Source organism: Polypterus senegalus, chromosome 2 (assembly GCF_016835505.1).
Source record: "Polypterus senegalus isolate Bchr_013 chromosome 2, ASM1683550v1, whole genome shotgun sequence".
NCBI lineage: Eukaryota > Metazoa > Chordata > Cladistia > Polypteriformes > Polypteridae > Polypterus > Polypterus senegalus.
In genome coordinates this window covers 79,439,071-79,461,529 of record NC_053155.1, presented here as the reverse complement: position 1 = coordinate 79,461,529, position 22,459 = coordinate 79,439,071, and the positions used below count along the sequence as shown (strand labels likewise).

General features: G+C 39.2%; 2 protein-coding genes across 2 annotated transcripts in view; one reads left to right on the top strand and one right to left on the bottom strand.

The window, feature by feature from the left end:
• Positions 1 to 231: 231 nt before the first annotated feature.
• Positions 232 to 14,482, top strand: cwc15 (CWC15 spliceosome associated protein homolog). The gene is made up of 7 exons (XM_039744069.1): positions 232 to 338; positions 2,985 to 3,124; positions 6,049 to 6,161; positions 8,589 to 8,680; positions 9,736 to 9,843; positions 13,700 to 13,839; positions 14,042 to 14,482. Exons 2-7 carry the CDS (start codon positions 2,994 to 2,996, stop codon positions 14,169 to 14,171), a joined length of 714 nt encoding a protein of 237 aa, XP_039600003.1. The 5' UTR covers positions 232 to 338; positions 2,985 to 2,993; the 3' UTR covers positions 14,172 to 14,482.
• Positions 14,328 to 22,459, bottom strand: part of amotl1 (angiomotin like 1) — a 27,717-nt gene continuing 19,585 nt past the window's right edge. Inside the window, exons 9-15 of the mRNA XM_039744068.1 lie at positions 19,562 to 19,701; positions 19,327 to 19,476; positions 19,056 to 19,246; positions 18,645 to 18,773; positions 17,783 to 17,997; positions 17,387 to 17,644; positions 14,328 to 15,977 (exon numbers count right to left, since the gene is read on the bottom strand). Of these exons, the coding sequence (XP_039600002.1) occupies positions 15,883 to 15,977; positions 17,387 to 17,644; positions 17,783 to 17,997; positions 18,645 to 18,773; positions 19,056 to 19,246; positions 19,327 to 19,476; positions 19,562 to 19,701 (1,178 nt within the window). The 3' untranslated portion in view covers positions 14,328 to 15,882. The remainder of the gene's footprint in view (positions 15,978 to 17,386; positions 17,645 to 17,782; positions 17,998 to 18,644; positions 18,774 to 19,055; positions 19,247 to 19,326; positions 19,477 to 19,561; positions 19,702 to 22,459) is intronic.

The window sequence follows — 22,459 nt, the reverse complement described above, 5'->3', positions numbered from 1 at the left end:
ACGTGTTAATTCCATGAATTATGTCTATGATACATACCTGTATATATCCCTGACTTTGTAAAATACTTAAAAACGTTTTTCATTTATATGTTTATTTGTTCTCATTATTGTTACTACTGTGATAATAATGATGAAATATAAATGCATCCAAAATAAGCGCCCTGCTTCCTGATTGGATGCTGTACTTTTCTCGCCTGGTGTTATGTGGGATACTGGAGGACGTCTTCCGCGCGTTGTTTTATGGGGTATTGGAGAAGTTGTTGCGCGCGGTGTCTTGTGGGAAGAGGGAAGGTAGGCCGTGGTGGTATTTGAAGCGTAATAAACGGGGAGAACCATAAGTAAGATTTACAATTTATTTTTCTATGCACGTATTTTCTGTATCAAATGTATACGTTTATATCGGTATTGGCTCTGAGTTTGATACGCGATTTTTGTAGTTGTAGTCAAGCATCTTGTAACTGTAACATCATCTGCAATTAATCCCATTCTCAGACTCCCCTTATGTAATTTAGGACTCTTGGTCCAGTTCAGCATTCCGACTGCCGTGGGTGCATGGCAGGAAACAAATAAGTTCAAATAGATAAAGATACTTTTAATGTGAATATGTAGTTAAATCCATTTTACCTGAAAAGTTTAGTATTGTAACTTAAATTAACCACTTTAAATAAAATGTCAATAGGTGGTCTCAAAAGAGTGCTTTGGTAATTTTGTTTCTAGAGATTCTGTTTTCTAAATTAAGTTTTGAAATGTCTACCGTTTTACTCTTCATTTCAATGCCTCTTGTATTGTAAGATGCTTGGTTACTTATTTAAGCTCGTTACTCGACTTCTAACAATATTAGTAATGGTCCTTATGGCAAAATTATTTTTTTTTAAATCCGAAATGTATTATTGCGCCTCGCATTACTACAAATCTGACAAAAATTAGGTATTGATGCCCTGTATATTACAAGTATTGTCCTTAAATCATTCATCAGCATCTGGTGCCATTCCTCTAAATATGCCCGTAAAGTGTCGATGTCTAAGACCGTGTATAATGAAGATTAAGTATGTTATAATATCTAACAGACCCACGACATTGCGTGTCACATCCTGAGATTGAACTCTCCACCTGATTATAGCCTGTGTTTCAAAGGGTTTTGCTCACCAGAGATGCTACATATTAGGCAGATTTAAATAATAAGTCGTCATTTAATGTATCGTGGTAGACTTGATTATGAATATATGTAGTTTAATATTACAATATAAGCACACAATACAATATATGAAATACTGTATACATATCTGCAGAATTTGTAGGTTGTTAGATTGTCAAGTATTTGCTATCATGTTGAGCGGCTTTCCTGGGTGTACTGGCAAGATTTCATATTGGAGTCTTTTTTTTTTTTTTACATTTTTCTGTTCTGTCCTAAATTTAAGTTTTCTAAGGTGGCCAGTGCAAGGTGTGACTTGTTTAGCTGTCTGGTCGTTTATCAAAGACATCCATGAAGTCATTGGTACTGCTATTGAGTGGAATTATCAAACAGTTCAGATTTTTATTTAATTGTTTGGTTAGCCAGCAGGCATACCACCTGCACTTAAGAATAGGTAATCCACCTGAAACTAAGCATGTTTGGGCCCGGCCAATACTTGGATTGGGGACCAACCAAGTAAGCTTGGGTTGCTGGTGGAAGATGCACTCGTCAAACCATAAGGGCTGCTGACCATGTAGTCTCTGTATAGATCCCAATGGTGCAATGCAGCGACAGGGACACTGTGCTGTAAAAATTGGCACTGTCCTTCAGAAGTGACGTAAAACAGAGATTTTCACTCTCTGTGGTCATGCATGATCCCTGGATATCTTTTGAACAGAGTTGGGCGTACCCCAATATACTGACTAAATTGCCCACCATGGCCTGGTCATTCTGCCCCCCCCCCCACACCTCATACACTGTATCTGATTGCCTAACTATCTGTTCATCATGTAATGTGCGATGAGCGTGCTGTTGCATAAATGGGCACCATTGCATCATCCAAATGGATGCTGCACATTGGTGGTGTGGGCGGCATGTTGGCACTGTGGTAGCACTGCTGCCACGCAGTAAGGATACCTGGGTTTGCTTCCCGGGTCCTCCCTGCGTGGAGTTTGTATGTTCTCCCCGTGTCTGCGTGGGTTTCCTCCCATGGTCCAACAACATGCAGGTTAGGTGCATTGGCGATCCTAAATTGTCCCTGGTGTGTGCCCTGCGGTGGGCTGGCGCCATGCCCAGGGTTTGTTCCTGCTTTCAGGCCTGTGCTGGCTGGGATTGGCTCCAGCAGACCCCTGTGTTAGGATATAGTGGGTTGGACAATGACTGACTGACATTGGTGGTGTTTGAAGGGGCTCCCCATTGTCTATGTAAAGTGGTGTGAGTAGCTAGAAAAGTGCTGTATTAATGTAATTGTTATGATCATTAGATTTTTTTGATTTTCTCACCTCTCCTAATTCAAAACTTTTTGGTTTGTTAGTATTTTCCATTTGAAATAGTAATGTAAGCTTGTTATATAGATGACCACCTTGTTTATTCTACATTAATAGCATTACCAGATACTTAAAACTGAATATTTAAGAGCCCATATGACACTTAACATTTACATCCTCCTGCAAAACATTTTACTAGATTCTAATTGGACATTTCACAATTTACACATCAATGATGCCTCATAGTACATCCACCTCAAATGTATTTTACTTATTTGTAACTAGATATTCATGAGTCCACACATTGTCAATATTTTTGTTATTGTTAATCAAACATACACCAGCCACTCACACTAAAACCATCCGAAATAATTCACTCGCAGGCATTACATACCAATACCCCTAAAAATAAAATATGCAATTACTATATTTTATGGGTCATTTCTTGGTACATGCTATCTTAACAAATTTTCAGCCAGAACAAGTTCGGTGCTAAACATGCTGTAGCTGCTCTAATTAATTATTATTATTTTTTTTTTTTTTAGGATTTCATCATGACAACTGCAGCCAGGCCTACTTTTGAACCTGCAAGAGGTGGACGAGGAAAGGGCGAAGGAGATTTAAGTGCTCTGTCTAAGCAGTATTCAAGTAGGGACCTGCCGTCACACACAAGACTCAAATACAGGTATGTCTGAATGATCTAGCACTGATTGCAAAAATTTTGGGCAGACATAATGGAATGCTTTTAGTGTGTTACCTGTTACAGCATTCAAAGAGACTAGGTCAGCATGTGCTCAAGAGACAACATTGTTTTTGGTTGATTGTAGGAAGTTTCAAGTCTTGCTGCAGAGCTGCTCTGAGAGGTGAAAATATGCCTCTGGTCCAAAATGTGGCTGTCATTGTGAACCCATCGCCAAGAAAAAATAATTAAAACAAGTTACTGGATGTGAATGTATTCTTAGCAAAGCAGACATGTAGGTCCATCCTTTGTATCTTGTCAGTGCAGAGACTTGGAAGAAAAGGAGGAAGAGCAGCAAAAAAGAGCAGTTGCAGTTGTGGGAGTTTGATATTCTCAAAATAACATTATCAAATTGAACATTGTACCATTACTGCTAGTATAGAATAACAATGGAGGACTTAAGACCCCTATTTCCAATTTTTGGAAAAATGCTTCTGCAGTGATATCCTTCAAATCAAATAGTTTAAAATAGTTTCAAAACTCCCTAGGTATGACGTCCTCATTATGATATTAATCTGCATCCAGCCCTCTAACTTACAGGGAAAACTTGGGGGTAGGTGGCAGGATTGGCACTCCATCCACTAGTTTTAAAAAACCAAAAACCACAGTGTTCCAGTGTGGTGCTGAGGTGTCCCCTGCTCCACTCAGGTTCTATTCCAGATGGGTGTGACAATGCATACTCCCAACCTTACCCGTCTTCTATACTTGGGACTTTAAGTTTAGTATATTTCATTCATTAACTTGCCTCACTTTTGGACTGTTTTTTCTGTCCACATTATTTTTGGCCACTCCCAGTTTACAAATTTAGTTATGGAGAAAGAACCTGGAGAAATGTTTGCTTCTTAACTTGTGATGAAGAAGTTACTGCAACTTCTCCAAATCTCTCCAAATATGTGTCTCATATTTGAAAATAAAATGATTGCTACTCCCCCAATGATCAGTCAATATTGCCTGCATTCAAAGTGGCGATGTGCTTTGGTCTGCCTGCTTTTGGAAATTCATGGAGATATTCTGTAATATTTATTTTTGGCAGGAATATTACAAGAAGTCCAACGTAATACATGCAAGCAGTTAAATCCTTACTTCTGTTTTACTTCAGCCCACATATTTTAAGTAAGGGAAAACCTACTGCCACATGCAGAAAACTAACCAACAATATAATATGGTTTCTTTAATACAATGAGTTTTCCTCTTGATCTAATTAATTGGTGTGTGTAATTCAGAGATCATAATCTCTTTGAGGACTTGACAGTTAAAGATAACAGAAAATGAGCAAAATACAGTGTTTGGGAAAGCAGATTTTGTAGTGTTTGATGGATACAAACCTTATATATATATATATATATATATATATATATATATATATATATATAATTTTTAGAAAAGTAAGGCTCAGCAGAGTTTCTAGCCAGCACCCCAAGTTTTTTAGTTGTAGGTTGTTCAAAATATTTCCACTTCTATGGTTGTTTTAATTGTAGAACAGGCTTGTCTAAATTTGGAAATTAAGTGTGGAGTGCTGCAAGTTTAGTGGGTTTGTGACAGTTATATATCAGTCATGTTTTTTTGTGCTCATTCTGCTTTACATAATTTTTTTTTCTCCCTTTTCATAGGTAAATGCTAAAATTTTAAATTGGTAAACTACTTTTACATTTGCTAAATATATTTACTGCTTATAGCGGTGGGGATTTGTGATATGTCATAAGTCATTTTTATGTGTTTTTTTTGTTTTTGCACAATTAATTCAGTTTAATCTGAGCCAGAATTGGATCATGGGGGAATAAAAGAAAGTAATGGGCCCTTTGTATCATTTGTGCATAAGAACATTTCAATATGCAAATATCAAATTTTTTCTTTTCTTTTCCTAACAAATATAACATAAATTTAACTGTCTGCTCTTCGCACACATCTTGTACCTAAAAAGGAAAAATAGAACAGTAAAGAGGACTTTTCCTGTATTGCTCCATCAGCTGATATCTTCTCTTTAGAAGATATTTAATGATAAAGTCAGATTTTTTTTTAATGTCTTGCATGAAAATATTAGACATTCTCTTGACTGCTTATGTATGCACTTTAAAGCACCTTCCCATAATTTGTGTGAATATGTTAATAATAGGAGCTAAATAAACAACTACCGGTTGTGTTGTGACTTGACCTTCTTGACCATGCATTGTAGAAAGTGGCTTCAGGAAATTAGTAAATAAATGAGCAGGCAAAGAATTATTGTATATGATAGCTGAATGGAATATACTTTATTAAAAAAAATATATCTATATATATATCATAACCCGTGAGTGTCTTCCTGGGACACAGATGTAGCACATTGTACAGATGTAGCACATTGTAAAGCAAAGGAACAAACTGGGGCAAATTGTAAAATCTCATCTTATCCTGAGTTCATGGTTTACAAAACACTTATTCATGATTTGGGAAACCATTTGAAATCTGTGAATTACTGAACTTTAGCTTAATTTCCCCTGCTAGAACTCTTAGATAGGACTTGCTTTTTATACTCCAAGATTTTAAATATGTCTGTTACAACAGGGATGGTATCTACATAAAGTTGCCTGTATAATTTTCCCTCATTTGCACATTAACATTAGGGTGATTAGTAAACTATGATACAGCCTGAAATAATCATATGTGCTTTGGATTATTGTTGGTTGGTGTAACCCTTCACCCTAGCTCTCTTCACATTATGTATTTTTTTTTTGACGTATGGAAGTTTATAATTAACATCAAATTGTACCTGACCCTATGTGTATTGTCAGTTAGACTTGCCCTTGAAGGTGGTCACAGTAGTCGCAGTCTCATATTTAACAACAGGTATGGTGGATTTTGTCATTAAATTTAAACATGTGTTTGTTACTTAGACAACCTACCCAAGATGCCCCAGAGGAAATTCGCAACCGTGACTTCCGCAGGGAGCTGGAAGAAAGAGAGAGAGTGGCAGCACGTGAGAAAACCAGGGATCGGCCAGCTCGGGGTAAATCTACTTCCCATCAGTCACATTTGTAATATATATTGTGGATATTTCTTTTATGTTAGCAAGCCAGATGTACTCGGTGACCACATTTTTTCTTTTTTCACCCATCTATCACTTTTTCCTCGCACTAGAAGTATTCTTTTAGGATTTTGGTCCATATTGGTTTTGTCCCGTTCTGCAGATTTTCTGGCCACACATACCACACACCTCTGTTTCATATCATCCTAGTGCTCTTCAACTGTGCTGGCTCTCAAAATGCGGTCTCCAATCTTGAATCGAGTAGTCTGCAAGGTGGCAGTCAATATATTTGATTTACATGATGTTTACATGCTTAGGTCAATTAGTACTGTATATTCCCACTTACATAGACAACTCCAGAATTCTTGGCATCCGTCATGAAAATAAGATGAACTACACATGCAGTACAATATGTGATATTTTCGACTTAAACACTCATCTTTTATTTTAAAACTTTTTTTCAAAGTAAAATATTCAGTAGCATATTGTTTTTCTTTATCAAAAAACATACATTTGAAAAATATTAACTACTCCAGTATTAATATTTAGTGAAGCCTCCTGGCAGAAATAACAGCACTGTAATTTAACTGGATTGGAGAACACTGGTAGAAATATCTTTGACAACTGCTCCTTGCGGTACATTTCCAAATCAACCCCCACCCATGAGAAGGACAGCTAGGGCAACAGAGTAAAACTTTAATGGTAGGAACAATAAGTAAATAAACAAATAAGAATAGAATAACAAAAAGGGAAGAGAATTCGCTTCCTCAATTTAAATTTTTATTCTAAAACTTTATTGATTAGATCCTGCCAATTTTTGAAAAGGTTTTGTACAGATCAATCAATCAATCAATCAACATTTATTTATATAGCACATATTCATACAAAAAAATGTAGCTCAAAGTGCTTTACAAAATGAATAGAAAAATAGAACAGATCCTCTAAGTGAGAATTTAATTTTTTCCAATTTCAAATAGTATATAATATCAGTTACCCACTTTGCTTGGCAAATTCAATGTATTGCATTTTGTGGCTTGTTCTGAAGAAGCTCTTCTTTATTTTTACATTTGGCAATTCTGTTTTTTTTTTAAATCAAACTCATTTCAAATTGTCGTCGCCTTAAAATAATGGAACATTCTTGGTGTCCATTGAGAATCTGTCCACCTTGGTGTTGACAGCAAAAATGCTATTATCTGGAGTCTATTAACATCAAAGATATAGAGCACTAGGGTCTATTTAGTAACATGATCCAAACTTCTCTTCCTTTTTTCATTTCATTTACCTCTGCTGTTAGGCTCCGTTTGGTAGTGGAGTATGAGAGAAGATATTGGGTTCTTTATGGACTGTATAGTTTCCTCCAACATTTCCACCAAACACTGATTTTTTGTTTTTAATTCCTTGATTCAGTAAAATAATGAATCATAAAAAGGGGCTTCTTTCATTGCACTCTTCCAAAAAGGTTTCCATCATAGAGGTAACTTCTAAAAGTTAAATTAGAAATATTATAGCGTCAGAATTCAATGAGACCATACAGCGGTGATATTTGGGTTTTTCTTTGCCTAAATTACCATCCTTCAAACTGTGTGTTTGGAAAATATGCTGATGTGCTATCTTTCCTGCAGATTTTGTAAACTTTTTATTATGGCCCTGATTGTGCTTAATGTTATTTTCAACTGCCTATTATTTTATAATAAGCATTGTATAATTTTATTAAGGTCCACACCCTTTAATCTTATCTGAGTTAAAAATATTCAGTCTTAGTATTTTTCATATAAATACCTGAAATAAAATATGTGCTAATTGTAACATGAAGTGTTTGCTTTGATGTGAACCTTGAACATAGTTGTTCCATCTTACCTTTTTCTTTGGAAAAGCAATCCTTTGTCTGAAACACTTTGAAAATCCCTGCTCTAGTAGATTAAGATCTGAAAACTGCAGAGGTCATTTTGTGAGGCCAACTTGAAATGGTAAATGATTTGTTGTGGTGTTCATTATTCTAATGTAACTGTTAAATCAAATAAAGTGTGGACTGCAGTAGAGTTTAACACATTCCCATTGCCATCATCAGCCTGCTGGAAACACTGCATCTGGCACAGTCATGTTGGGATCAAAGTCTCTTTGATCACATGTTTTGTCCATTCATGTGTGGTTGAATAACTAAAGTTATAACTACAGAAGTACATGTTTGGACTGGTAGGCTCTTTTTGTTAAGCAGGTGATCCTAATAAAGTGGCAACTGTGTGCGTTGTGGAAGACATGGTGGTTTCACATTGTGAATGTTGAATTTCTGCACATTTGGTATCTTATTAATTTTGTATTCACACTATTCTAACAAAAAAAAAAAACAGCTGCCAAGTTGGCATCGTGCTGTTTGCTTTAGGCAGCTAACTGACCTTTTTGTTCTTTTAGAGCACACCACATCTTCCTCTTCTTCCTCCAAAAGACCTAGACTAGACCAAATTCCTGCAGCCAACCTAGATGCTGATGACCCTCTAACAGATGTAAGTCTAATCATTGCTTTTTTTGCTAATCTGAACCTTACATGCTGAGGTCTGAATTATACAGAAACCATTACAGTAATCCCTTGCTATATCGCGCTTCGACTTTCGCGGCTTTACTCTATCGCGGATTTTAAATGTAAGCACATTCACAGATTTTTCGCTGGTTCGCCGCTTTCTGCAGACAATGGGTCTTTTAATCTATGGTACATGCTTCCTCAGTTTGTTTGCCCAGTTGATTTCATACAAGGGATACAAGGGAAGCTATTGGCTGATGGCTTAGAAGCTACCCAATCAGAGCATGCATTACATATTAACTAAAACTCCTCAATGATATAAGATGTGCTTCCCGCGGTGCTTGAGATTGTTTGCTTCTCTCTATCTTTCTCACTCTCTCTGCCTGACGGAGGGGGTGTGAGCAGAGGGGCTGTTTGCACAGAGGACACGGATGCTCCTCTACAAAATGCCGCTTTATCGCGGTGCTTCTGTATACTTAAAAGCACGTATTGATTTTTTGATTGTTTGCTTTTCTTAGCGAGCGCTCTCTCTGACATTCTCTGCTCCTGATGGCGCTCCTTTGAAGATAAGATATGTTTGCATTCTTTTAATTGTGAGAAAGAACTGTCATCACTGTCTTGTAATGGAGCACAGTTTAAACGTTTGACTAAAGGCTGTTATTTCATGTCTAGAGGGCTCTAATAATGTTAACAGGGTGGGAGAGTTTATAAGGGCTTAAAATATATAAAAATAACCATACAAATATATGGTTTCTACGTCGCGGATTTTCACCTATTGCGGGGGTTCTGGAACGCAACCCCCGCGATCGAGGAGGGATTACTGTATATACATAAATACTTAAGCAGTTCGGGATAGGTGGTGTTGGAAGTGAACGTTGTCTTTGTACTTGTTACAGTTCAGATGATTAATGTTGCTGTTTGACAGATTTTAAAGCTTAATTATGACGGAGAACATTTACATGTTGTGTAAAACATTTCCCTATAGGTCATCTTTCTTTAAATGCAATAGTAGCGAAAACACAGGTTCTTGGTTTATTTTAGGATGATGAGGAAGATGAAGACTCTGATGACAGTGATGATGACACTGCTGCTTTGTTGGCTGAACTGGAAAAGATCAAAAAAGAAAGAGCAGAAGAGCAGGAACGCAAAGTAAGTGGAATGCAGTATATGCAAACTTGCAGAGCTGACATCTGCACTTTTACTGAGCTAATAAGGATCAGTAGGCAGATATACTTGGTATTGTGGGTTTGTTGCTTACCCTGTTAAATATGTTTGGACCCTGCTTTGTCAGGTTGAGCCTATTGTTTCCCTGTCCTTCATGGGTCACTTGGGTAGTTTTTCATTTATTTCTGGTGATACCACATGTTGGCTTTTAAAATAGTGGAATACTATTTTTGTAGTAAAAGCCAATGTAGAGAATAAAAGAGCATGAAATTGCATCTTAATGCAGTTAACACTGCCAAACACCTGAAAACCACACTGGATAAAAAATATACTAGAAGAGCACTACATTTGAACCATTACATCTGCAGAAGGAATTACAAAGCGCTTTCGGACTAAATGTAAAAAAAAATGATAATTTCAGGGCTGTAGTTAAAGTGTTTTTTGATAGAAAATTGAAAAGTTGTCAAGTAGGACATGTATTCCTCCCACCCTGACACGAAAAGGGTCTTACAGTTTAGTTAGTCTGTTGAATGTTGACCTCATTTATCAACATTCTTGAACTCTTGGCCTTTCAACAAATGATCATAATTCAGTGAAGAGTATTTATTTACCAGTTGAATGAGAAAGACCTTTGCCCTCTTCTTTGAACTTGCCTAAATGACTGGTGTTAACATCAATATGTACATGTTTACATGTGCTAATATCATTGGGAATTCAGTCTAGACATGCCCTTCGGCATTCCTGATGAAAGTATTAATTGTCTGTTTATAATATTGTATTTTACTTGCAAGATAAATCTGAAGAGTTAAAGCCAGGGGAGTGTGAGAGTGTGGCGATGTGGTACCCATCACTATGTGAAAATAATAATGCAATACAATAAATTTATTGTACTTGGGTTACTCCAGATAGGAGATAAAAATGGGTAAAATTGACAGCCTGATCAATATACTGTATATTATATTACTTATATGTAATATATGTTCTATGAATGTAATTACTCCGATCTCCAAGCTGTCAAATAAATGAACCACGCAGCATAAAGAGGCTTCGCCTCTGATGATGGCGTCCGAGGTTCGATCTCCGCGAGGGGTGCAGTGGAGTGTGTATGCCTGATGAGCCCAAATAAGGGCGAAACACGTGTCGTGTACTCCTGCATTATTTGACAGTAAACTATGTAACGTTCTATAGTCTGTGTCTCGCAACTAAGAGGGCCCTTGGTGGATGTTTGCCAACTGGCAGAACAACCACATGCATTACCTGGTAGGTAACCATCCATACAATCAGATCGGGACTCAGACTACGAATGCTGTGAACATATATATGTACTGTATATGGGAAATTGACGCTGCACAGCAGGTTGTGCAGTTCCCGAGCAAACCGTATGGTGGCAGCAAAAACAGTAAAGAACTGTTTTGCTTTTAAGGATCCATCCATTTAATGCACCTATGGAATTATGCCAAGCATGTTTGGGTCAAGTTGGGCCAGAGGGTAATTTTAAAAAGATATATCTAGTTGATAGTGCTCCACCTCACCCACCAACTTTAGGTCCTTCCTTCAAAGAGAGGTGAACACTCTATGTCCCATGAGTCAGTTTGTGTGTCTGGGTCCCACTTTACAAAGGCCTCTGTCTTCCACCGCCATCCAGGTCACATCGCACCTGGCCCCTATTCCTTCTGTAGGTGGTTGGCTGGGAGGTGTATTACCACATTCATGAAAGCATTTTGAGGTCTTGTCTTGTAACACAGGGGTCGCCAACTCTGGTCCCGTGGCTGTAGGTTTTAATTCTAACCCTTGTCTTAATGAGTGACCTGTTTTTGCTAATTAACTTCTTTTGAACTAATTTGAATTGACTTATTCTTGAAGACTCAGACTCTTAATTGTTTCTTTTTCCTTAATTAGCAGGCAAACAATAATGAGATACAAAATGAGCCAAAACAACTGGTGTCCATCATACAGTATCTAAAAATAAAGATGAAGGTCTCAGCAATGCTGTTCTGCTCAAGTCCCCAAAACATCTTAACCGTGTTCTTAGAAAGAGAACATCAACAATTTCGGAAGTCCCTGCTAATGCACCATGAGAGCAGCAACAAGCCACAAAATTAAAGAACTGGTTTAATTAACAACAGGAATTGGCACTTTATTAAGCAGCTGGTTGGAGTGAAATTGGTTGGAGTTTGAGGCCCTGGCTTAGTTGATCTTCTGTTGGCTCCCTTACTTCACATTTAATTTCTGTTTGGGTGCCATTTAAGGAAAGAAATGAAGCAGTTAAGAGGAATAATGAATAAATTCAGGGGAACAAATCTTAAAGCAATTCAATTAAAATGAATTCACAAGAAGTTGATTAGCAGCACAAATGGGGCACTCATTTAAAAAAAAAAAAAGGGTTAGAGTGAAAACCTGCAACCACAGTGGTCCTCCAGGACCGTACTTGGAGACCCCGTTGTAACATTGTGACTTGCGCTCTATAGTTCAGTTAATTATTAAGGAGTAATGAGCAGTAAGATTAGAATTGACTTTATTTTGGAGTATACTGTGCATATCCAAGTAACATGGGATGCAAGGAAAGACCCAGCCCTCTTTTAAGTCAATGCTGGTGCACTTATTATGCTGAAAAGAAGCAAGCATGTGAAATGATAACATTATGCAGTGTTAAAGCAGTCAGTTGACTACATTCTCATTAAAACCCCATTCAAGAGCTGTAGACCTCCCTCTCCCTCTTCTGTTAGGTGTAAAGAAGTCATAAACTGAAGTTCAGCTTTCGGTGTATTTTACATGTAATACTTCTATATTTTAATTCAGTTTTCAGAAGTTTGGGTTGTACCAGTCTGTTTCAGTAAAATGAATTATTCTGCGATTTACCACCTTTTTTTGAAATAAAAAACAGTAGGTGGCACATGTCTTAAGATGAAATTTTAAACTTTAAACATTAATATAAATCTTTTCTGAATAGCTGATATTTCTACATTGAAATGCTACCACTGGTAGAAAGTGTAGCTGAAGTGAGGAAAGTAGATTGGATGGTTCAAGTGATCTTGTTGAATTGAAGCTGAGGTATTCAATCTCTTTTCTAGAGGTGTCCACTTGGTGGAGCATTGTCACATTTGGAACAACCTTGTCAAATACTGTCACCAAAATATGCATTGACTATCTTTCTTGCTGCCTCTGGTAAATGGAGTGTACATTTATATGAATATTCAGCATTTTGAATTTCCCCATGGGATTAATAAAGTATCTAATCTAATAAACAACATAGGGTAAGGACTGCATTTCTTTTAAGTAAAATACAAACATGATGTACATAAGAAGCTGGCCTGGCACTGAAACCAGAAAATGGCAAGTTTTTCTGACTAGGTATTCCACCCTATGGCAATGACATGCAGTGCAGAATCGATTTGTAGCCTTGAAATAGGACCTCACTAAAATTATTTACTTGAAGAAACTGGGTAGCAGTAAATTATGAAGTACCATTTAACAAAACCCAGTACATGATTGTTTGATAACTGGTTATGGCGTGATTGAGATGACAGTAGTGCAGACAAACTAAAGGGGGCAGCAGCATCTCAGTGCTTGCCTCGGTTTTGCTGTGGTGCACTCTGCACTTCTGAATGCTTAAAGTAAAACTGGTGTTAAACAGTTCAGTTAACTGAGGGCAGGCAGCATACATGTGAGGGTTATTGCATACTTATGTTAACTCAGAAGCCAGAGATGAGTAGTCTGGGTATTTAAGAAGGTAGGAAGCCCAGGAGTGGGAGTATTTATTGATGCTGGAGTATTGTATATCCTTTTGGAAGTCAGATAAAACAAGTTTAATGACAGACCTTAAAATGGTGACTGTTTGCAGCAACGTGAGCAGAAAGCTGAAGAGGAGCGAATTCGCATGGAGAACATCCTTAGTGGTAATCCACTTCTGAATCTTGCTGGCCAGCAGCAGCAACAGCAGCAGCTCATTCAGGCACAAAGCACTTTCTCTGTGAAACGAAGGTAAGTCTCCTCAGTCTTCCCCCATCTGTTCTTGTGGATTCACTTTCCTCTTAATAAGAGTATAAACTTCTTTAGTGTCTAGTAGCAAGTCATTATCCTTCTGATAGCAAACATCTGCTAAACGACTTTGTAACTGGAATTCTGAAAGTAGGGCATGAGATGATTAATAATCATGTTTTGAACATTGCCTCTGTCTTGGCAGGTGGGATGATGATGTTGTGTTTAAGAACTGTGCCAAGGGCGTGGAGGAGTCCAAAAAGGAGAAAAGATTTGTGAATGACACCTTACGATCTGAATTTCACAAGAAGTTTATGGAGAAATACATCAAGTAATGGGATGTGGTTGCCTCAGAGACTGAATATTAAGCCAAGAGGAATGTTCCGCACCCCCACGATAAACCATTTTCCTGTGGTACTTGGTTAGCGTACCAAGTCTTTGTACAGCAGATACAGGACTTCTGGTGCCAAGTCACAGCTGGGCACGTGAACTTTTTTTTTTTTTTTTTAAATGAGTTCCACAAATGTGTGAATACAAAAGTAGGGGGAAGTACTGTGAATGGTGGGCTGGGTAGGGCTAGGGGGAGATCTGTAATTATGTTGTACATTGAGGGTATTGTATTAAATGTCAATGGACTTTTGCTGTTCTGGATCTTATTTTGGTGTAGATATGTGTCTGGGAGACTGACTGTTGACTGGTAGCGCTGGGGAATATGACCTGCTGCTTTTATAGCTTGCAATGAGTTGTTACTTCCCAAAGCACAGCTGGCTTCTGCAGCGGATGTGAGCCTCTGCCTTGACTTGTCTGCTGTTTGTCTGAGGTGTGCTGGAATGTTGCTGATGAGTTTTGAAACTTGACGTGTTGGGGCCTGTTTGATGCACTTAGCTTGGGCCGCAAAAGTATAGAGATGGAGTTTAAGAGGGGCAGTTCAACATTGATACAGAATAAACACAAAACTAACACCTCATTGCTTGGGATTCAATTTGTAATTTAAAAAAAAAAAAAAAAGGATCTGAAAATACTGCTTTCTCCATCACTCACGGCAGATGTCACAACTACTTCTCTCCTTTTAGAGACCAGAACACATTTTGGAGTGATTTGCTTGGCTTGGTTTAACATGCTTCTGCTCATAGAAGCACCTTATTAATCAGTTCACTGCTACATTTTTAAATTTTAATATTTCTTCCATGTTTATATAAAAATATTATAAAATCACCTTTACCGACAACAGTCACTGGTATGAATTTTGTCAAACTTTACACCTTCATGTGAATTAACAGTATAGTCTGTACCCCCATGTGCACTTAGACGGCAGCCATTGGAGTTGATCATGTAATGTGACACTTGTTACCCAGTTGTTTTTCTAGATCCTAGTGCTCACACACACACACACACACACAGGCTAGAGCTGTTGATGCCCAGTATAACTGCTATGACACAGACAGGTCTTCTGCATTTCAAATCCATTTGGTTTCCTTTTAAGCAAGTATTTCACTGGGCATTTTGTAATGTCTTGTATGAAGTGTAAGAGTACTAGGAATGCACGTGTTGAGTCATGGAAACAGCAATTGTTTTTGATTGACTTGCAAGCTGGGAAATGTGCAGTATCCATAGATAAGCCTTAAAGTGATTGCAGTAAGTAATCTCTTTTCCCAAACTGGTCCAATACGTGGATGGAATAGTCCAGAGTCCTCTTACAACTACCTTTTAATACATCCTTCTGGGATGATCAAACTGCTCTCACTGTAGTCTTCTGTTATTGAAATTGCCCCACAAAACTGGGAAACTTAAGACTGCACATAAATTCAAATAAAATAGTCAAGCGATTCTTTGATTGTCATAAAATCCCAATGTCCTGTTTCTTTCTTCTCCACCATATATGATTTCAGGGGTCTTCTTGCTGCCTGAATTCACTTAAGTTTTGCTTCTCCATGCACCTTCCTCATCATTACCTCAACCATAACTTTACTCCTCTGACTGCTACATTGTTGTGTGCCAGCTTTCATTTACTCAGTCCCTTAAGAAGCTGCATATCCACTTGGCTTCCTAGATGAGAATCTCCACAACTTCTGTGTCTGGCAGATCAGGTCGTGTGCCTAAAGGCTTGCTGTCGGCAGACTTCATAAGAGATGGAGAAGCATCTGTTGGATGCCAAGAAGAAAACGTTATACATATAATTTTGACATAGGGAGAAAGTATTTTTTGTAACAATGCTGTTCTGACTCTTTCAGGATAGACAAGCACCCCAAGGAGCCTCAAGTTTGATTATGTTGTATTAGGAGATGAAGTGAATACGTTTTTAAATGTCTTGACTGTTCACTTCATATGTATAAATGTACACTGACAACACAGTAAAGGTTAGAATGTTTTTCTACAAGGGTAAATCAAAAAGTAAAAGGAATTAGAAAATGATGATGTTAACCTCAACAGATAAAATCTGACAGAATAAGTGTTTGCGATGGCTTTGAAGTAATTTGACCATAAACAGTGCAGCACTCTACTGTTAGCCTAGTTGAAGTCAAGGTTAAAAGAACATGGACATTCTGCTACGGGATTGTACCAATGTTCAGCAGCAGGCCATAGTCAGATTTCTTTGGGAAAAGGAATTGAAAACTGCTGAAATTGACCTTACTTTTAAGATTTACCCTAGTGTAAATTTTCAGCAACCACACGTGCATCTTCAATACGCAAAGATATTTACTATGGTTACACAGGTGTGGGCCTGGCGGAGAAATAGCCAGCATACATTAGCTTGAGCTGCACAACTCTTAATTAAAAGCAAAAATTACCTTTATAACAGTAATTTTATGTTATTTTTCATATACAAGACATATGATGATTAAATCTATAGTGGGGATGTGATGTGCTGTTACAACAGGGGGGGAAATTACAAAAGATTGAAGAGCAGTGGTTCTTCAGAAAATATATCCATTTTTTTATCTTTCTTTGTTAAACTAAAAACTCAGCAGCTTACACTCGCCACATCCGTATATTAATTTATTCTCCAAACCCACATACATCAAAATTTGGAGATCCACAAGCAACAACCAATCTTAGACAGGGAGCCACAATTGATGGTGACCATGGGCCACATTCTTTGGATGTGGAAATGAAAAAGGAAAATAAATCAATAGCAGGGCAATGATTGGAAACCACAACACTATCGACTGTGTCACTGTGTTGCCCTACAATACATTCTCTCCATCTTTATGGAACTCAGTTGTGTTTTGGGGAGCTGCAGCCTAGACGGACAACATGAGGCACAATTCTGGAACCTACCCCAGATCCTAATATCCATAGTGCTGTGTAGGGTCAGTGTGAAAATGACAATTTCTCATTAAGTTCTCCCTTCCTTGTGTCTACTGTTGCCAGGTTTTGTCTCAATGCACTGCCAAACAGGTCTTGGCAGGTCAAAAAATAAGCAAATTACACTGTTTTGTTGCCATGGTGTGAGACCAGCTGAACAATCAGTGCCCCTGATTTCTAAATTAATTGGCTTAAGGTGCCAAAATCAGACCTGCCACACAAGGCAGCAATTGCAAACACTTACCCAGTTTTTCTATAGTCACTTTGCCAAGCTGATGCCTCAGAACTGGGCTTCCTGTAGGCGTGCTGCTGAGCCGAATTCTGCTAGCCATATGGTTGCTCCTGGGAGCTTCAGGACTTTTGTCTGTCTGTGTGCTGTTGTCTTTACTTCCTGTTTTCATGTGAGTTGAAATGAGTGGGCTGGGAGGAAGGGTGGAGGAGAGAGTGGGCAGCTGTGGAACTGGGTGAGGATGATCAGCATTCTCTTTGCCCAGCAGACGACCTATGAACACAGTCACAGATAACAATGCTGAAGAAAGTGACAATTAACATCCCCCCACACCCCTCCTGATGAATGGAGTACAATAATAGGCTGCCAGAGCCTGTGCTGCTCAGCCCACCTAGCAGTGAATTTGCTCACCCACACTGCCCTTCCAAGTCCGTTCTTCTTTCTTCTCCCCAGGAATCTGGCTGCTGGTCTGGGAGTTTTGTCGTAAATGCTGGCCTGCAGCTGCTGAAATGGAAGGAACAGATCTGGCAGGACGAAGAGTAGCAGCGTCTATCTTCCTGGAACGCTGCTGAAGCACCTTGATCATAGCATCCTTCTCAATAATCTGAGCATGGAGGTTCTTGATTCTGCAGTAGAGTAAAGCAAAAAGAAATACCTGAACAATTTTAACATACAAATAAGTAAAAAGCTGAGCTTAATTGGCCTGTGACAAAGTGGTAATCTCTATTGAAAACCTCCTGGACTGAATTTCTGTATTCACAGGGTTACCCAAGGAAACAAGGATATGAAACCACTTTGTCTGAAATTGTGAGTGAGGTGATCAGAGGACAATGGCCAAACCTGAAAATGGAAATTTGTTCCTGAATTGTGAGGCAGAACTTAGAATAAAGCCACCTAAGGGGATCTGAATCAAGTAAGTATCTAGATTTAGATAACCCCAGATGGTCAGTGAACAAAGTGAAACTGGGACTAACTTTTCTCTTTAGGTACTTGATTCAATTCTGTTCAGTGTTCAGAACACTGTCATTAAACATAAACTTAGTACAAATAAACACAGCAGTGAGCACTTATGCCATATGTGTGGCTTGTATTGATGGCACCTGTTAAAATCTATTTAAATTCTACTCGATTCACTGGCAGTGTGCAGTCTTATAGGAAGCATGACTTGGGGATACTCATGAAATCTTGGTAGTAGAAAAGCAATATAAATATGAATCATTTGTGTCACAGTCATTATCACATCTATAGGCCAAGTTGGCAGCTCCTCCCTTACCTATGCTCCATGTCCTGACAACGGCGGCCAGCCAATGAGATCTCCTCCTCTTCTTGCCAGATGCCACGTGCTTCTTGACAGTTCTCACTGTAGCTGCCATTCCGGGAGTGATTAATGATTGTTGTGTCCCTGCACAAACACACAAACACATCCTCATTTCAAAGTAGTTTATACTTGCTCAAAAGCTGGTTAGAGCAAGCAGTACAATGAAATTGCAATCTACCCAGAGGTTGGGCCCAGGCCAGGAATGGTCCTGTGGCCAGAAAAACCTCCTGACAGATAAGTCAGCATTTGGCAGAACTACAGCAGGAGCTGACTTAATGTTCTATCTGCTAGTAAAGGCCATAACATAATTGAAAGGGTCGCATTCTAAATTTCTCAGCCTCTCTCCCAACCCACTGGCAGATGTACCGCTCAGCTGCTGCTGTGGCCGCTGCGTCCATGGCAAAATGCCTCATGGCACTCTCCTCCAGATATTTCTGCTCCCACTTGGTCATGTCAGCCTCTAGTCCTAGGATCCTCTCCTCCTTCTCCCTCAGGAGCTCCATAAGGGCTGGTGCACTGACCTCAGCCGAAGGGAGTGTTGGGGTGCCACCCTGTCGCTGTGTGAACAAAACATGAGCTATTATACTTCCCACCCTGCACTGTCCACGGACTTGCCAAAGGCTCCCCTGTTCCTCACCTGCTGGGCCCTCAGTGCTTCCAACTCCCTCTCCAGTCGTGTGCGAAGCCTCCTCTCCAACTGCTCCCGCTTCTCACAGGCGGCCTGCAGTTGTGTCAATGCTTGCTGTAGCCTCTCCACCTTGTCCACGTACACTTGCTTTTTCCGCAGCTGAGGAGAGATGTGAGTGAGACATAAGCAACCACGTGACTGCTCACTAAGTTTTCTGATACAAAATGCCTGTCCCCCATCACACCTCATCCTCCAGCCTGACTACATTGGCTTGGGCATTGTTCAAGGCCTGGTCAAGAATCTCGATGTGACGCCGCTGGTCTTCATTAGCTGAGCGGAGAGATGCCACTTCCCACTCTAGCTTCTCCTTGCTGTTGCCCCGGCCTATAAGACCAAGAAGGAGAAAAAATTTTAGACCATCTGTTGAAGTGTTAATAAAGGGGCATCATTTCTGACAGTGTGGCTCAATGAGATGTCCGGGATAGTGTTGTTCAGAGGTACTGAAGTAAAAGTTAGTAGTGTGACCTAGTCAGTAGTGTCACACTGTCAGGTCACTAATGTGGAGTATGGGCCAGTAAAAGCATTTTCTGTATCATTGCCAGATGAAAATGATGCCTAGGCATCCGTCTCGACTACCACAGTTTTTGCATTTCAGAGACGCCAATGCGTGGAGCAGCTCTATCCCTTCAAAGGGAGTTTCAGTTCATGGAGCTAATTATAGGCTGTCAGTTCAGAGGGGTGTCATTACGTGCCATGCTGACCACTTAGCTTCCCCTTTATATATTTAGAGGAAGAATGCAGTGCCATTCTCTGCCTGAGTGTCCAGAGTGCAAAGAAAAGACAAAACACAGGTAGAGCAATTTAGTGGTTGACACCAACACTGCAAAGTCCTAGAAAGGGGAGTGTGACCAGAGGACAGTGGGTGAAGAAGGACAGTATTGTCAAGTTCACAATAAGTATAAGTTTCTGAAGTGGAAAATTCCACGTGAACGCACTATGCACTCGAAGCCTCCCAAATTCTCCAAGTTGTGACATAGCACTGATTTTTCAACATATAGTCAAATGTATTAAAGAAAACGTATAACCTAGTCAGCCAGAAATTATATTTTTTGGTTAAATTGCATTTAAAATCAAGTGATGCACATTTCTTATGTTTATTCTGTTCTTTATTTCCACAAAAAGTGGCGTTTATATGTAATTGCTTTTTTTTGCAGACTAAAGAACAAATCAACAATGACCTTGTGTTTCTCCAGATAGTCCGACCAGAACCCCATGTGTTCGGCACTAAAATGGGAGGGTGAAATGTCACTATTTGGAGCACTGAATATTCCAACAGCACTGGAATACAAGCTGTTGGAGTATCATTGTTATTGTATTATGAACTCAACAGTTCTCAAGCATAAAGTCCAAAATAACTCCAAAAAATCCCACTAGAAGGGAAAACCATCAAAACCAGGCTAGTAACAACAGCAAAAACACATAATCTTTATAAACACAAAATCCTCTTGGCATATGTCAGCTCCATGGACTGTGGGTTGTCCCCACCTTTATAGGGCTGAGGGGGGTCCCTTGCAGTGTTAGGCAAGTGGTCCTAACTCTTGGGGAGGCACTCACAAAACACCAGGAACATAGCACAGGCATAGGGAATAAAACAAATAAGCATTACATAAATAAAAGACTAGCTGAAATATTAACATATTGTAGGTGTGCCATACTGGATGGTGAATGGTGGTGTGATGAATTTTCAAAGCAAGGTCGGGGATGGGTTTTTGCTGCGGTCATGTGATACTGGACAGTTGGGAAACATGAGCTTCCCAGTTGGAAGTTACACGTGAATCCTATAAATCGGTGCTCGCATTCAGACAATTCAGAGAAAACAAAGCTTCCCAGACACTGTCAGTTGTACAGTAACAATGATATTTCACTTCTGTCAACAGAATAATACAAAACTATATTTAGAGCGATGTTATGCTTGCCTATCATATTTAGTTTTGAGATTTATCTTCATGAAAAATACGGCTTATCTTTAGCTGCTTTTTGTGCAGACTAAGTTGCAAATCCACAGTGACCTCGCAGAACACTGACTGGAGATTTATGTGAATACAATGCAATGGAAAGGTGAGAAATAACAGATAATGAGGTTTGAAATGTTCCATAGCGTGGGAACGCAGTATTTTTATGCCGTAGCAGTAGGTTTGGCTAACTGACAAGAAGATTGGAGATGGCATTTTTACTGAGCAAGTTATCATCTACCCAGAAGCACACAGCATCAGGGATTTTTAAGTTAGGCATTGTGCATGATTTGCATTGAGTTAAAAAGGAACGTTGGTGCTGACAGATGGCCATTTTGATGTTACATTCTCAAACTTAATTCAGGGTCAGGGCAGCTGAAACCTATCCCAGCAGCACTAAGCACAAGGCCATCACAGGGCCCACTCAAGCACACAGTCTCACACTAATCTTTTGCTTTAGAGAGAAAGGTTGGGAAGCATGTGCTGATACAGCGTGTTGTGGCACAACCAGACAACCAGACAAAGAACCACCTGGATTGGGACCCGAGTGCAGTGGGTGACACCTCAGCACCACACTGTAACAGTATGAGGTTTTTTACAGTGGCTGGAGTGCCAATATTGCCACACACCCCCAGGCTTATTCATTAATCCTCTTTGTCACTTATGCTCCTTAAATGTCCCTGGAACATTCCTCCAAATGTTTTTGAACCACCCCACCATCACACCCTGTTCGTTTACTGTTTCGAATTTCCTCTGTTCAATGCTTGCTGTCCAGATTCATCTCTCATCTCGTATTTTCCTTCTAACTGACCTTTCCACACTCTAACTCAGCCCAATCCAAATAAGGTTGTTCTCTGGAAGTACCATCATTGCCAAAGTGGCACTAGCTTATCATTGGACAGCCTCCTGTTCTATTTTCCTTGACTCTTGGATATCTTAATACTGTTAAAAAAATGAAGCATGAACATAAGAAAATGGCTTTCAATCACCAGGCTCATGGGTGATTGCCTATCTGGTGGCTCGTAATGGTTGGAATTCATCCTCAATGCTGTCTTTCGTTTCCAATTTGCTGTGACCACTGCCATTTTTGACTAATCCTGCAGAATCCATTTAGTCACTTCCTCCATTTA